Below are 16,830 nucleotides of genomic sequence, written 5' to 3' on the forward strand. Positions count from 1 at the left end.
AGTTTTAAGAAGCCAGCTTGGGGGCATCAATTTATCCTGGAAATAATTACTGGGAGGAAAAATGAGGTGAGATTTGTAGTCAAATAATTAAAACTCAGATATCACACACCAATATCTGAGTTTGAATTATTCTGAAATATTGATTATTACCTCGTTTGTCATGTGTGGACTATATTCCATAGGGTTGCACAAATCCCTCTGCTTAGACAGTGACATCACTATTTTGGATTTACCTTTAGTACAAAGTGTGTGTGTGTGTGTAAAGCTACGTTGACTTATGTTATTCATACAATACCTACTCAAATAAACATCAAAAACAAAGCCGGCTGCAATGAATTTCTGTGCAAAACAGCTTTTACTACAAACACTTTCACACAAGAACATTGTTATCAAACAAGAACATTTTGATAGAAAACAAAAAATATTTAAAGTAGATAAAATTAGAATAAATAAAATGGAAATGTCTACATACTACATACTATTACTACTGTAAACTTTGCAAATAGGACATCAGCCCCTTCAAGTCAATGAACAATAACAAAGTGGGCTGCAATGAACATGCACAACTAATAACTAATAACATAACGCTATAAAGGTTTGGCCTGCGCTGGGTGCGCCCCTCCCCCTATAACTGTTCTGTCTCGCGGAGGAGCTCATTTGTGTGCATCTGTGTGAAACACGCATAGGAAAAAAGAACGACAGAAAGAACGGCTCCCCTCCAGCCGCGACTCGGCTCCCATCGTTAATGTTTATGAGCCGTTCAAAAGAATCGGTTCGTTCGCGAACGTCACAACTCTACAAGATGAAAGGAACAGCTGATCATAGTTGTATATGGATTTCCATTTTGAAATAAATTTAGTAGCAGAGCTACTGCAAGCGATTTTTTGAGCTGCAAATACATTTATCCTTTGCTGAAATTTCCTTGTCTTCAAGGAGAGAGCACGTCATAGTTGCTTAGCAAAGGCAGAAGCCTCAGGGGCGCTTCTGCCCGAGCGCTTTGGAAAGAAGGAGAAAGCGGCGCGCCTAGCGTTTTCCACGCGTTTTTAGGCGCGATATGTGAACGGCCCCTAAGACTTTCATTTGTGCAGATTCTCCAGTACAATGTTGTTTGCAAATGTTTAGTCGTAAAAGCATGTTCTGTGATCAGTTTGTCGTTTACCAGTTCAAAATTCAGTCGTGCAGCCTAATTATGACTGAATGAGAGAGGTAAATGTTTAAAGATATTTGAAATGCACTTTTTTTTCTAAGTATTCACTGCTCTTTTTCACACAGCAGGTTTTTTGTGGGTGTCCAATTTTTTTTCTGGACAACCTTCTGATGGATTTTACTTTAAATTGTGAGTTCCATTCAGGTTTCATGCCATTGTCACTTTTTTCCGAAGGATTGTTTACAATTTCACAGCATAAGCTATAAAGCTGTTTCCCAGTAAATAATAAAATACAATGCACTGCAATTTTATTCTGTTTTATCCTTATTCTTCGTGAAAATATGTTCTGAAAGATTCCTTAATAAGCTTTGTCCGGGATGTTAAACTACTTTAGGAGCTCTAAGGACTGCCATGGTGAAAACATTATTTGAAATCTCCTTGTGAAATTTGCTAGAGTATGGGTCAGTGTTCTGATTGCAGAAGAGTTCGACAAAGGATTACTAACACAATAAAACAACTCCAGGTATGTTTTTAATGAGGATATGACAATGCAAAATGGTTAAAATCTCTTAAAAATCTATGCTGAAGGATAAAGACCATTTATTAATAATTTACTTGGGGAAAAAATGGAAAAAACTAACATATAAGCACATAAACCGATTAATCGATTAATCGTAAAAATAATCGACAGATTAATCGATTATCAAAATAATCGTTAGTTGCAGCCCTAATGGTGAGACATCAGCAGTGTTAGGGAAGGCTACTTTTAAAGTAATGCATTACGTTAGTGCCTAGGAAGTAACCAATTGCGTGACTTGGTTACCTTTAATAGAAAGTAATGCATTTAGGTCGTTTTGCATTACTTTTTCTCATCTGGGCTGAGCTTGCTTGTTTGTTTTTAATATAAAAAGTCATATTTCATGGCAAATATATTTGGTGGCAAATATCCTACCAAACTTGAAATGAATAAGCCTCAGGCTGGATGAAATGTAAAATAGCATGTGTACAGTAGAGGCCACAGCTCAAACAAACCTTTCAGATGTGGAGAAATAGGAGGCACGAGAAGAACAATCGACACATTTCAGTAATAAAAAAAGGAAAATAATGAAACACAAATGTTATGGTTGTGTGTTTATAAGTTAACGGTACCCCTTGCAGAATGTGCAAAATTTTTATAATTGAAACAACATAACTGGAATCGTGAAAATTGTATGTTATTTTTTTTATTTAGTACTGTCCTGAATATGCTATTTCACATAACAAATGTTTACATATACTCCACAAGACAAAAAAAGAACTGAATTGATAAAAATGACCCCATTCAAAAGTTTACACACCCTTGAATCTTAACACTATGTGTTATTTCCTGGATGATCTACGACTGTTTTTAAATTTTGTAAAGTCTTCATGAGTCCCTTGTTGGTCCTGAGCAGTTCCTAAAGAAAAAAATACCCAAACTCAAGGCACATTCTTTGGTTTTCCAGCATATTTGAACCCTTTCCAACAGTGAATGTATGATTATAAGAACCATCTTTTAATTACAACTGACAACTGAGGGACTTATGCATTACTATTACAAAAGGTGTAAACCTTACTGTACTGTACTGTACTGTACTGGTGTTTAAGAAGGCCACACAATGAATTAAGAGTCAGGGGGATGTAAACTTTTTTAAATGGATGATCAGGGAAAATTGTAATTATTTTGTCTTCTGAGAAACATGTAAGTATTTATGTAGCTTCTGAAGTCCAGTACTAAATGGAAAATAATATGATTGTTAAACAAAATAAGACAAATTTACACATCACCATCCTGTTCAAAAGTTTACACCTCTTAATGCTCTTAATGCATTGTGTTGCCTCCTTGAGTGTCAGTGAATGTTTTCACCTTTAGTAATAGTTAGGCATAAGCCCTTAGTTGCTCTTAGTGTTAAAAGATGGATCTCAAAATCATATATTCACTTTTGGAAACAGTTCAAATATGCAGAAGATGCTGGAAAACCACAGAATGTGCAGGAGCTGGGGGATTTTTGTGAAGAACAGCAGGCAGTTGAACTGCTCAGGACCAACAACGGACTCAAGAAGACTTATAACAAAATTCGTAGATCATCCAGGAAACGACACACAGCATTTGTTTCGTGTAGTATATTAAACATTTATGTGAAATGGCTTATTTATGACCGTAATAAATAAAAATAACATGCAATTTTCATCATCCCTCTTAATTATCATCATTTTGCACATTCTGCAAGGGGTATGCAAAATTATGAGCACAACTGTATGTTTATCTAAAGTCATTTTTGCTCGTTCATATGGATAAATTGGATCATCAAAGGTCAACTGCAAATTGGTTAATAAAATAGGGATTCAATACATAAAGGATATGTGTGCTTTTTAGCAAATTTAATTAATGAGTTTGCATTTCACTCTTTTTTATTAATTTTAAGGAATACTAAATCTGTTTTTTCTCCAAGTGAGATTAGTAAATGCATGTTCACATTGAGTTACAGTAAGCATCATGTTTACACAGCACACTTGATTTCTCTCAACATGGGGACAGGGGCGCTGTCCATCAACAAATGAGAAAACAAAGTAACTGGTGTTACTTATTTGAAAAAGAAAATTCTTGTAAATTACAAAAATAATGTTATTTACTACTTTCTAGAAAAAAGTAATCTGATTACATAACTCTAATTACTTGTAATACGTTACCCCTATACTGTACGTTTTGTGTACAGATGGGAACTGCATCCACATGGTAGACACTGGTATCGTACAGAAGCTTCTCGAGCTGTTGGACAGACATGTTGAAGAGGGGAACGTGACGGTGCAGCACGCCGCCCTCAGCGCTCTGAGGAACCTCGCCATCCCGGGTCAGTCTCAACCGTTGAATGATTCACTCACCTGTGCAGGAGTGTCTTAAAACTAAATCTGCTCCATCTTCTTCTCTCTTCTCTAGTGGTCAACAAATCTAAGATGCTCTTGGCTGGTGTGTCAGATGTAGTGCTGAAGTTCCTCAAATCTGAGATGCCTCCAGTCCAGTTCAAGCTTCTGGGAACATTACGGATGCTCATCGACACTCAGGGTATTCATTAACTGAAAACAAAATGTGATTGGACAAAATTGGCCACGCCCATGAGTTCAGATTGCGTCATCGGTTTTTTTTTTTGTCCTTTTTTTCTGAAAGAGATTTTATTTTTCAATTGTTACAAAAAAAAAATCTGTAAAATATGGATATTCATACTTGCTTATTTTCATTAGATAAGTATGGATATTGTAGTGTATATTATTTAGATTTTATATCATTTTTTATATTAATTACTTATTATTACTTTTGGTCTATTACTATTTCGATTGGTCTAGTTTCAGCCCATAATACCCAACAGATAATTTATTATAACAGCTGGAAAATGTCATTGTCATTGGGGTGTGCCTAAAAAATATCTGTTTTGGAGTGTATCACTTTAAATGCAAATGAACTGCATATTCTCACCCTGTCTCCAGAAGAGGGCGTCATGTTTACGTCTCTCTGCATTGCATGTCTACAGCAATATACAGCCAGTAGAAACTACGTAACTGAGAATATTAGTTTAGCATACAGGTGTTTAGCCATAAATATCGGAAGCCAAATGCACTGAAAGTGGGACAAAACAGCGCCATGTTACAGAGCTCGTGCCATGCTGACCTGTCATCCGTGTGGATCAATTGACCAAGCCGCGCTAAGGAACAAATCTAACACTACGAACGGCATGGCACTGATCAGTTAAAAAAACTTCATGTGTATGCCTGCTAACATTTTGCATGCCGATGACCACAAACAACCATGAGCTAAAAGCCACAAAATAAGACACAGTTCTTGATTCCATGGATTTTTAACTGAAGTTGATTAGCTTACAGGTCCCTGTATGTTTTACAGCTGTTTAGCTGAGTCAAAGACAGCATGTGTGATTTGATCTCAGGCTCAGGCCTGTCTCAGCTGCTGCCACACAGCAGTCAGTCTCTGATATTAAGTTGAGCGGAGGATCGATTTGCATTGTCTTTCATTGGCAACGGCCCAGCCGTGTTCGCTCTCAATGACAGCTTGGGTTTAATATGAATATTCCTGGGTGAATACAACTTGAGCTCTATCGACAGCATCAGTGACAGTCTGTCAATTACCACAGCAAATAATTTCAACCCATCTCAGAGTGTAAAAAAACAACTACTGAAATATGTGTACAGCATGTGATTGAACAACAATGGTTTTTATCAGACATGAGAGATCTTTATGTAGCTACTGTAGATGAAGCAATTCAATTAGGAATTCCTAATTAACTATTCGAAAATTGCGATTTTTCTGATTAAAAATTGGGTTTGCTATATAAATTTTAAGTCTAAAATATGAAACTAAATTATTTTAGTTTAAATAATATTACATTTATTAAAAATAAGTGCTTTTCATTCCAAATTTGCAGAGATTAACAGAGAAAAAAAACATTTAATTCCAGGATTTTGAGATACTGAAAACATCGCTTTGTTAGATTATGTGTTAATAAACACAGTGCCATGCTTCGCTCTGAAACATGTTGTGCATATATTTATTTAATTAAATATCAGACGATTTGGTAATTGCACTAAGCCTATTTTTTTCTGATTACTTGGTAGATTCTATGGTGGTTTGTGTTCAGTAGCTAATGTTTATCGCTGTGTGTGTGTGTGTGTGTGTGTGTCGCAGCTGACGCAGCAGAGCAGCTGGGGATGAACACAAAGCTGGTGGAGCGTTTGGTGGAGTGGTGTGAAGCGAAAGACCACGCCGGAGTGATGGGAGAGTCCAACCGCCTGCTGTCCGCTCTCATCCGACACAGCAAGTCAAAGGTCTCTCATTTAGGACCCTATGATTTCTGTGATGCAGAAAAAACATTTATGGAAACATTACCATAAAAAATTTTTACTGTATAACACACGTACGGAAGAATTTGTGACGCTCGTGCTTTTCAGTAGCATTTCACGGTTTCATTACAGAACGTCTATCTTCATATCACACACAGAGAAGGTCATGGCAACCTATGAAAATAAAAGAATATTTTTATGATTACAATTAATTAAATATGATTTTGAGTACTAACATTTTATTTGAAATTTAATCAAGAAAAACTAAAATGGGTGGAAAAAAAATAGAATTTGGTTAAACAAAAAACATTAAACCCGTTTTCATAGGGTGTTACTGATCTCAGTGATGAGGCAGCACTTTGACTAGACGTGCATCATAAAATACTGTGCGAGTAAAAAATACCTTTTGTTGAATTCAATGTGAAGTCTTAAAATAAAAAAAAACTAAATTAGTTAGAAGAATAGAATGCAAGAATATTTTCTTGTAAAACGTCCTCCAGTGGTCTTTGTTTTGAAAGTATGTTCTGATTTGAATCGTTTCGTGCTGTGGATGATTCACGTCCTCGGGAAGCTTCTGACTGCTGTTTTCTTTCTGAATAGGATGTGGTCCGAACAGTCATACAAGGTGGAGGTGTCAAGCACTTGGTAATCATGGCGACGAGCGAACACATGATCATGCAGAATGAAGCGCTGGTGGCCTTGGGTCTCATAGCGGCACTAGACCTGGGTAAAAACCAAAGACTACTGTATGTTAGGGTAAATTCAGGTCAACTGTGGCACTTTTTGCCATTGATATGACTGGGAAGATATGCCCTAATTATCCTGAATTAACCCTGCATATATATATATTTTTGTTGAGATGCTGACAGACCTGAAAGTCTTTAAGCAGGCTGATTTCAGTGTTACTTGTATACTTTTCATAAAGTATCTTATATACTTATATAAGATCATTTTAGCATTGCTTATATTGCTTATATTATATTGCTTATAGTTTGTTCATTTAAAAGTTTAGGAATTTCATTGTGCTTTATATATATATATATATATATATATATATATATAAAATTATTAGTGTTCTTGTAGCTCAATTGGTAAAGCATTGCACTATCAAGCGCAATGTTGGGGGTTCGATTCCCCGGGAACACATGATAGGTAAAAATTGGTAGCCTGAATGCAGTGTAAGTCGCTTTGGATAAAAGCGTCTGCTAAATGCATAAATTTAATTTAATTTAATATATATATATTTTACTTATATGAATATTTTACTAGCTTTATTTCAATTACTGGAAAATAATTATCAACATTTTTAATAGTTCTAGTTAAAGGGATAGTTCACCCAAAAATGAAAGTGCTGTCATCATTTCCTCGCCCTCTTGTCGTTCCAAACCTTATGCTGAACATAAAAAAAGATATTTTAAAGTCTGCTGCTAATCAAACAGTTGATGGTTGTCATTGAGTTCCATAGTTTTCTTTCTTCTATTATAACTTTCATTTTTGGGTGAACTGTCCCTTTAACAGTAACAGCCCTTGTAAACTAGTTCCTGTGGCTCAGTGGTAGAGCGTTGCGTTAGCAGCGCTAAAGGTTGTGGGTTCGATTCCCAGGGAACACACATAATGGTAAAAAAAAAGTATACTGTTGCCTAAATGCACAGTAAGTCGCTTTGGATAAAAGCATCTGCTAAATGTATAAATGTAAACTAGTTCACTTTTGTCTTTGTGATGAATGTCACAAAGAGTCCTAATTTAAACCTAAATTCACCTTACTTGAACAGATTCAGGGATTCAGTTGCAATTTATTGAGATTGATAGCCTTATTGAAATACCAAAATAGCTCAACTTAAACATTAACACAATTGGTAGTTTTATTAAATTTTTTGTAAAATTGTTGTTTTGTAAAGGTGTGTATATATATATATATATATATATATATATATATATATATATATATATATATATATATATATATATGCACAATTTGTATTTGTCTTACCAAATTGATTTGAATAATTTAAGCCTTTAGTAAAAAAATAATTTTTACATTTATGCATTTAGCAGATGTTTTTTTCCAAAACATCTGGCAAAAGAGAAACAAAACCAATTCGTCAAAGATCCAACAATATTCAGAATACACACTAGATTAGGAAACAAGTTAGAGAAGAGGAGAGATGCCGAAGAAGTGCTTTTGTTTGAGTTATTCCGGACTTTTAACTGAGTCACATCATGGTTTTGATTTCAGACTGTGCAGAGAAGGACTTTGTCGCTGCTAATCTGGTGCAGGTTCTACACAGACTACTGACAGATGAACACAGTGCACCGGAGATCAAATACAACTCCATGATTCTCATCTGCTCCATCATGGGATCAGGTGAGCCAGGAGATTCACAAACAAATGATTCAACGCATTCACACGTCTGCTTTCTATACCAGTGTTGTTATTGTTAACTAAAACTGAAACTAATCATTATCATTGACTGACATTAAATATAAATATTAAATGAAAATATCAAACAAAAAAAATGGAAATTGTTTTAGCAATTATCTAAAATAAATTAAAGCCAATTAAAAATCTTAAAAACCAAGAAACTTGTTACATTTTACACGTTACATATTTAAAAATTACAAGGTTAAAAAAATGCAATACACGCGTTAAGCTGTAAATAAAGCAATACAATTAAGATAACTGGATTATGTTTTCTGCTTCAAAATTTCATTTTAATTCATTGCTTTCTTTTTCATTAATCATAAGCGTACTAACAATGTGAAAACTGTCCCTTGACCATTTTTTAGATGGTGAGAATTTTGAAAACCATTTACGTTCATAACGCACATTCCCAGTGTTATTATGAACGATTCAACACTGCCTTATTCAGATTTTTTTGTTTTCTTCATAATGTTATATTTTTATAACTTTTTATCATTTACTAGTTTAATATCCTGTATGGCTTTACTGAAGTAAAATGAGTTGTGAATGCTGTTTGACTACACTCTCCATTTGTGCATTTTCTCCTCTCAACCTCAGAGCCGCTGCATAAAGAAGTGCAGAGCTTGGCCTTCATCGACGTGGTGTCCGGTCTGCGCTCACATGAGAACAAGACGGTGGCGCACCAGGCCTCTCTCACAGAGCAAAGGTTAACGGCGCAGAGCTAAAGGACTCTTCCACAGCATCTCCTCCCTGCCTGCTTCCCCTCACACACATATCTCTCATTGTCATGTGCCAAGCTGTTGTCCCCTCTGCATTCCCTGCTACAGACTCTCAAAGCCCTCTGTTTGCCCCGTGCATGCAGAGACGTGTTACCCAAAGGCGGCCATACTTTGTAGACAGCCTTCTGCAATAGATTCATACCCGAACAGCAAAATATTTTTAAGACCATAGCTGTGATTAAAAAAACAACTATATGAAATTCACCTATAAAAGTCGAGATAAAAATAGAACATGCTGGCAGTGGATTAGCGCAGTTCTGCTTTCATGACATGTAAAATCACACATACCTACCAACTTGTGCATGTGTTTTTTTAAATCGTCCAGTTTGTTGATGTTCAGCTATTAAAGCCATGCCCATATGATATGCCACGCCCCCTCTCCTTCTGCTTACTAATTTACATAGAAGAGTAGAGATGAAATGTGTTTGTACTGTATAGGGCACCTCTGGACCAGCGCATGGACTTTTTCATATTTTGCCTCCTGGTACTCGTGCCACCCATAATCCATATCTACTGGAAAGAGCTAATTCCATATCATTAGTCTGTTGCATTTACAAAAATCAGTGATTATTGTGATATGGATGTGTGAAGAAGTCATATATCTTGATATCGAGGACTACAGTCGTTGTATGTGATGCTCTTGGAAACATGAATTTGATTATTTTAGGACCTATAAAACAAGTGACGTCATTATAGTATCAATAACTTAAAAAGGATAGTTCACCAAAAAATAAAACAATTCTGTCATTATTTATTCACCTTCAAGTGGTTCCAAAACTCTATGGCTTGGTTTCTTTTGTAAGCACACAAAAAAAGTTGTTTTGAAGAATGATGGTAGCCAAACAGTTTTGGGTCTTGTTGACTTCCATAGTATTTTTGTCTATACTGTGGAAGTCAATGGCACTTGGAACCATTTAGTTACCAACATTCTTTAAAATATATACTTTTGTGTTCCTTCTTTTGTCTGTAGACGGTATCTTGAAGAATTTTAGTATCCAAATTTTTTTCAAGTCCTATTGACCCATAGTATTTTTGTCTGTACTCTGGAGGTAAGTTGGACCGAAATGGTTTGGTTACCAAAATTCTTTAAAATAAACTTCTTTTTTAAAGGATGAAACTATTTGGTTACCAAATCCTGCAAAATATCTTTTGTGTTCCACAGAAAAAAGGAATAACAACATTGTATAGATACATTTAACATATATAGTGTACATAAAAGATACTTGAATGTTGGTCACGAATGTTGGTAACCAGCATTTTTTGGGGTTTGACTTCCGTGGTATTATATAGTCAGTGAAACCTGAAACTATTTGGTAACCAAATTCCTTGAAATATCTTTTTATTTGGTCCACAAACTAAAGAAATACCTACATCCTATAGAAGGTATTTTGGGAGAACGTTGGTAACCAGATATTTTTGGATTCAGTTGACTTGCATGGTACATTTTATCTGTGCTATGAAAGTTAAACGGACCTAGAGCCAAAGAAAGAAATTCAAAGACCCGAAAAGCGAACAAAGATATTTTGAAGAATGTTGGTAACCAGACTGTTGTGTGTCCCAAAGACTTCCATTGTATTTTTGTCTATACTATGGAAGTCAGTGGGACTGAAACGGTTTGGATACCAACATTCGTCAAAATAATCTAAACAACATTTAACATTTGGTTATAAATTCTGAAAAATATCTTGTGTTTGTGTTCCACAGAAGAAAGGAATTCCAACATTCCATATAGATGCATACAAATACAAGATATCTAGATGAATGTTGGTAACTAAACATTTTTGGCCCGATTGACTTCCACGGTACTTTTTACTCGTGCTATTAAAGTTAAACAGACCTAAAACCAAAGAAAGAAATGCATAGACCCAAGAAGTGAAGAAAGGAATGCCAACATTCTGTAGAAGGTATTTTAAAGATGTTTTGTGTCCCATTGACTTCCATTGTATTTTTGGGCCATACTATGGAAGTTAATGGGAATGTTGTTTATCGAGATATCTTCTTTTGTGCTCCAGAGAAAATACATGCAATGCATACAGGTTTGGAACAACATTAGTATGAGTGAATGATGACATGTTTTTCCATTTTGGGAGGACTATGCCTTTAAAACATACATTCCTGGTCAGGAAATAACTAGCATGACTGCCAGTACGCCATTAGCACACACACATACAGTAGACATCATGGCAGATTACCGAGACATGTAAGGGCTGGGACAGGTTAAACCGCTGAGCAAGGGAACCAAATAATAATAATAATACTAATGTCTCAGACGACAAACAATCATTGTGAATGTTTCTTTTGAGAACGACTTTTTTTTTTTGCATGTGTCCTTCTTTCCATCCTCTCCAGTATCCTCTGAACATGCACCTCCTTGCATGTCCGATACTGTGAACATTTCTTATTTATCATGTTTGTACCCTCGAGGATCCAAATGGCAATCCAGTTTATCTACAGTAGAGCCGTACAAATATAAACGGAAATAATAGTTGTAAATGTCATTGAACTGTACATTTCAAAGATTTAAACTTATTAAAACAATTGCTGGTTACAAATATATACTCTGTGATTCTACCTTGACTTGTTGTCAAAGTTAATATTAGTTAAGGTGCAAATGCTTTATTACGTGAATGTTGACAGGAAAGACTTGAGATTAATGACACACTGCAGTGGACTTTTGTTCACAACTGCATAAATCTTTAGGTTGAATAAAAACTCCCTCATACGTCTTTTCCATTTCGACGTCAAGCGGGGAATAAAATGATTTGAGAAAGTGGATTGAATCAGAAGAAGCACTAGTGATGCATTGTGAGGTAAGAAAAACTTTGTCAAAAAGGATGTTGAAATATTCTCAACCAGCTCTACTAAAATGGCAGGGACTTTTTTTTGTTGTTGTGTAGATTTAAATTATTAAAAACATACATGCATAAACACGCATAGAGTAAAATATGCAAGCCCATTTATATCACATATGAGGGAGAAACAAAAAAATGTAATTATAAATCAAAATTATGACATGGTAGCCTACTAAATAGCAGTTAATATAACTGTATAATAATAATAATGAAGTCAATATAACTATATTGTGACAAGTCAAAACTATATCATGGCAAAACGTTGAAATTATGTCAAATTGAAGACAATAAGTGGAAATTATGAGATAAGTAAAAATAGGTCATTATTATAAAACAAGTTTGAATTGACAGCCATGACATGAAAAAAGACAAAATGATGAGATTTAAAACAAAACATATTAAAATTCTTAGATAAAAAGTAACAATTATGACAAAAAGCCATATTTATAATCAGATGAAATTGACTTATGCCTTTTTATGTCATAATTTGCCGAAGTTATGACAAGTTACAGTTCTGAGATAAAAAGTCTAAATTGTGGATAAGTCATAATTATGAGATCATAATTACATCTGAATTATTAGAAGTCAACATTTATTTAAATGATGAGAAATTCATAAATATGACAAATGTGTGCAATATGCAAAAATGGTAACATGGGACTGAAAAATTAATTATACAGAAACCCCATTACAATGCTGAGAAATAATTTATTGAAAATGTTTGTTCTTATTGCTGGAGCACAGCCTAAATATCTGCCAACATTAACATCATCATCATCACACCTTCAGATCAAACCCTCTGTCCCATCAACACATTTGAAATGAATTGTAACTGTAAAAGCTACATCAGAATGTCCTTAAAAGAAAAAAAAGAGCATGTTAAAAGCCGTTTAAGTGATGTACAATTACACGTGTGTGCTACATACAGTAGTGTGTTACCATCCAACTGCGTTTGCATTGTGAGAGTGCGAAAATATCACTCGGATATTTCCAACAAACAAGCTTCTGATTAGTCCAAACGCTACAGAAATACACTGCCACTGCACATGCTTCTCCTTATCAGAAATTGCTTGTGAAAGATAGACATTTCCTGGGATCTCTAATCTGTAAATTACAGTTTACAAAATTAAATGTCTGGTTGACTTCCTGACTGTTTTAGTGAACACAAGCAGCAAGATTTGCTTCAAATGTTTCTATTTAAGAGTGAAATGTAATATACAGCTGAAGTGCATGAACCCGTGTTAACAGAATAATAAAAAACACGGTCAATGAGAAACTCCCCGACAGAGGCTGCGCTGCAAATAATCACCCGCCACTCAACAAACTCTCGTTTTAATTCCCTGGATTATTATTTAGGCCTAGATGTAGATCATATAATCTTAATATTTTTAAGAACTGACCTTGTAAAGCCAGACGTCAGAAATAAATAAATAAAAAAAAATCTAATTTTTTGAAATGCAACAGTTTAAAAAAGCATGTGTTTTTGATGAGTATCATATGTGATATATCAGGCTCATATAGCATGAAATAGTGGAATATAAAGCTCATATTCAAAGAGAGGAAAGTATTAAACATTACATTTGGTGCGGTTTCTGATATTTGTATGACCAAAATACAAAGTTATTTTAATATAAATCAATAACAATACAACAGAATAATTAAAACTCTAATAAAACTCATGCGTCACGCTGGATCTCTCAAATTGTCTCTCTAAATGCTTGGTTTTATGATCAAAGCTGTGGAGTTTTAAAACACGCAATGCAAAACAATGATGACTGAGAGATGAACTAAATAAATGTTACCCGAAAGCCTGATGTTAACACGGACTATAGCTTAATAAATGAAAGTCACTGCGCCAAATAAACTCATTTGTTGTTATTAATATGTTTGAGTGATATTTAACATTACAGTAGTTCACTGGTTTTTGCGGTGCACCAGACATCCCTAACCAGTGTCCTGAATACTGAACTAGCGAGCCAATTGTGGTTTCAATTATCTTATATTTTGAGTCAAAGTGATGGAAAGTGTTTTGAGTGATGCTTTTACAGTCCTGTAAATGGTGGTCATTTTTGGGTTAACGCAACCTCTGTGGACACTTAATATTTCACATTACACCTGTTTTGACACATGAAACACTATTTACAGATGGTAAAAGGTTACACACACACACACACACACACGAACAGTGCACTTGGCATCTTGTGTTCATCATTCTCTACCATGATGGTGCTGGCACAGGCCTGTTTATAAAGAGAAAGAAACACAGTTTGGACAATGCAGCTATTTCACAACAATCACGTCAAATCAGATCTTTCTATTTACCTGTGAGTGTCTGAACGACTAGCTGCCGCTTCATGTGAACAAACTGCAGAAGACAAAGATAGAAAAAGAAGACATGGTTCATGAACAGAAGTCTAGAGCCAGCGGTGTAAGGCCTCATTAGGAGTTGGCATCACTCCACTGACTTCTCCAATAAAACCAAAGTAGAGCTTTTATTTTTTATTTTTTTGTGCCAACTTGACAAATGGGGCCTTGCATAAGAGAAATCAGAACTGCAATCTACAGAGTGTCTGACTGATTTCATCTAGAGAGAGCACGACTGATGTGGGATGCAGGGTTATAATGAGCACACGGTCCGAGGAGCTAAACGGGGCTAGAAGTGGGAGAGAGGAGCGGGGTTAAGATGACGATGAGCGTGGAGCGAGACACATTCACATTCACTGCAGTAGATCTCTGTGAGACTGGAACCGTGAGGATGTGTGTTAGAAAGAGACTCTATGAAAGACGCTCACTTTAAAAACAAATCAGAATATACTTCTGTAGAATATATTATGTAGAACATATTTTTTTGGAGAGAACCGAAATTAAGGAAAGTATATCTTATAAATGAAATATTATTTAATGTTTACTTTAAAATGTTAATTTTTATGTATTTTTTTTTAATTCATTTATTGTGTAATATACAGTAGGCTCCCAAAAGGGTTATAACACATATAACCAAAGGAAAACCATAATTATTATTATAATTATTGTAACTTACGATACAAAATAAGAAAATAAATAAATAAAAACGTAGCTGCTAAGTCAACATTTCTCATTTTCATTTAGTGTAACTTAACAAAAACTGAAATAAAAATACCAAAAACTAATAAAAATGACAAAAACACAACACACACACACACACACACACACACATATATATATATTAAATAAAAACTATAATAGTATCTCAATGATATACTAAAACACCAGCTCCAAGAAGGAAAGTAGTTATTGAATTTGCACATTATTTGATAGAAAATATCTTATTACAAATATTATATTATCAGAATAACAATTTATGTGAAAAGCTGAATTAAAAAAATAACATTAGTATTTGACGTCATACATATAAGTATACTAAAATAATGTACAATTTTATTAAAATTAAAATACAATTTAATTTATGTACTTGCTATATATTTTTTTCTTACAATACATAAATAAATAAAAACATAATCGCTGCCAAGGCAACATTTCTCATTTTCTTTTAGTGTAACTTATACTAAACAGAAACAAAAACTAAGAAAATAATAATGATAAAAATAACAAAAACACAATTAAATTTCAAAAACTTGGCACATTATTTGATAGAAAATATTTAATTACAAATATATTATCAGAACTACAATTTATGTGAAAAGCTCACTAAAAATAATGTGCAATTTTATAAATAATGTAAAATACAATCTAATTCAGGTACTTACTAATGTATCTTTATCTTTTATTTAATTTTGTTTTACATTTAAATAATATTACTAAGAAAATAGAAGTAATTATTAATTTACATATAAAGATATGGTCAAAACCCATAGCTCAACATATCAAATCAAACTATAATACATTTTAATTTAATTTAAAATGAAATGTCTGAAAACATCACATTCCGATTGCACTTACATGCATATTATTTTAAAGCATATTTTTCTAATAACCACTCTTTTCTTACAAGGGTATTAAAAACTTTCTTATGGTGAATTGCACTTGATTCTTCGAAATCGATCAGAGAAATGGTTAAACGTGGAATGATTTCTGTGATGGAGGAGGAGGAACACTGCGAGGACATTGACGAACTCTCAGTGGAGGAAGAGCAGATGATCTCTAGGAGAGCACAGAGAGCACACACACACAACACAAGCAGGAACGTTTCACACCTCCCTCAGGAGTACGCCGAGGCCTTCTTGCTGTAGTGGGACGGGGGGCGGCGGGCGACGTAAGAGGGGGGCGGCACCCTGATGAAGGCATGGAGGAGGAGAAGTGAAGTTGTGAGGCGAGTCGGTGTGGATGTGACAGAGAAGACGGAGGAAAGAGAGTGGAGTGTGTATCGCAAGGAGATAAAATAAGAGTCAAATCACATGCACATTAGCCTAAAGTGAACGCTAAATGATTACACACCCATGCATCTTAAATAAATGCTCCAATATTATTCTAATACATACTGGTAAAAAAATTAATAATGTATAGAATGCAGTGTAAGTGGCTTTGGATAAAAGCGTCTGCTAAATGCATCAGTGTAAATGAAATGTAATGTAATATCAATACCAAAAAGGGCTAATATTATCTAATTTTATTATGCCGATTTAAAAAAAATATTTGTGCATCACTTAAAGGGAAAGTGAATGGGTGCCGTCAGAATGAGAAACCAAACAGCTGATAAAAGCACAAGTAGTCCGCACCACTCCAGGCCATCAGTTAACATCTCATAAAACGAAAAGCTGTGTGTTT

General features: G+C 34.6%; 2 protein-coding genes across 6 annotated transcripts in view; one reads left to right on the top strand and one right to left on the bottom strand.

Moving 5' to 3' along the window:
• Positions 1–11,791, top strand: part of LOC132126990 (rap1 GTPase-GDP dissociation stimulator 1-like) — a 43,269-nt gene extending 31,478 nt beyond the window's left edge. For 3 of the 4 annotated variants that reach the window (XM_059538622.1, XM_059538612.1, XM_059538629.1), the window contains 6 exons: positions 3,883–4,017; positions 4,104–4,229; positions 5,859–5,998; positions 6,614–6,740; positions 8,250–8,378; positions 9,033–11,791. In XM_059538622.1, coding sequence (XP_059394605.1) covers positions 3,883–4,017; positions 4,104–4,229; positions 5,859–5,998; positions 6,614–6,740; positions 8,250–8,378; positions 9,033–9,160 — 785 coding nt within the window. In that variant the 3' untranslated portion in view covers positions 9,161–11,791. The remainder of the gene's footprint in view (positions 1–3,882; positions 4,018–4,103; positions 4,230–5,858; positions 5,999–6,613; positions 6,741–8,249; positions 8,379–9,032) is intronic. The other variant, XR_009427478.1, reaches the window with a different exon arrangement.
• Positions 11,792–12,637: 846 nt separating this feature from the next.
• Positions 12,638–16,830, bottom strand: part of LOC132127032 (tetraspanin-5) — a 29,285-nt gene continuing 25,092 nt past the window's right edge. Inside the window, exons 9-11 of one of the 2 annotated variants that reach the window (XM_059538647.1) lie at positions 16,260–16,337; positions 14,389–14,431; positions 12,638–14,306 (exon numbers count right to left, since the gene is read on the bottom strand). In XM_059538647.1, coding sequence (XP_059394630.1) covers positions 16,265–16,337 — 73 coding nt within the window. In that variant the 3' untranslated portion in view covers positions 12,638–14,306; positions 14,389–14,431; positions 16,260–16,264. The remainder of the gene's footprint in view (positions 14,307–14,388; positions 14,432–16,259; positions 16,338–16,830) is intronic. The other variant, XM_059538652.1, reaches the window with a different exon arrangement.

The sequence above is a fragment of the Carassius carassius genome, chromosome 3 (genome assembly GCF_963082965.1).
Source record: "Carassius carassius chromosome 3, fCarCar2.1, whole genome shotgun sequence".
NCBI lineage: Eukaryota > Metazoa > Chordata > Actinopteri > Cypriniformes > Cyprinidae > Carassius > Carassius carassius.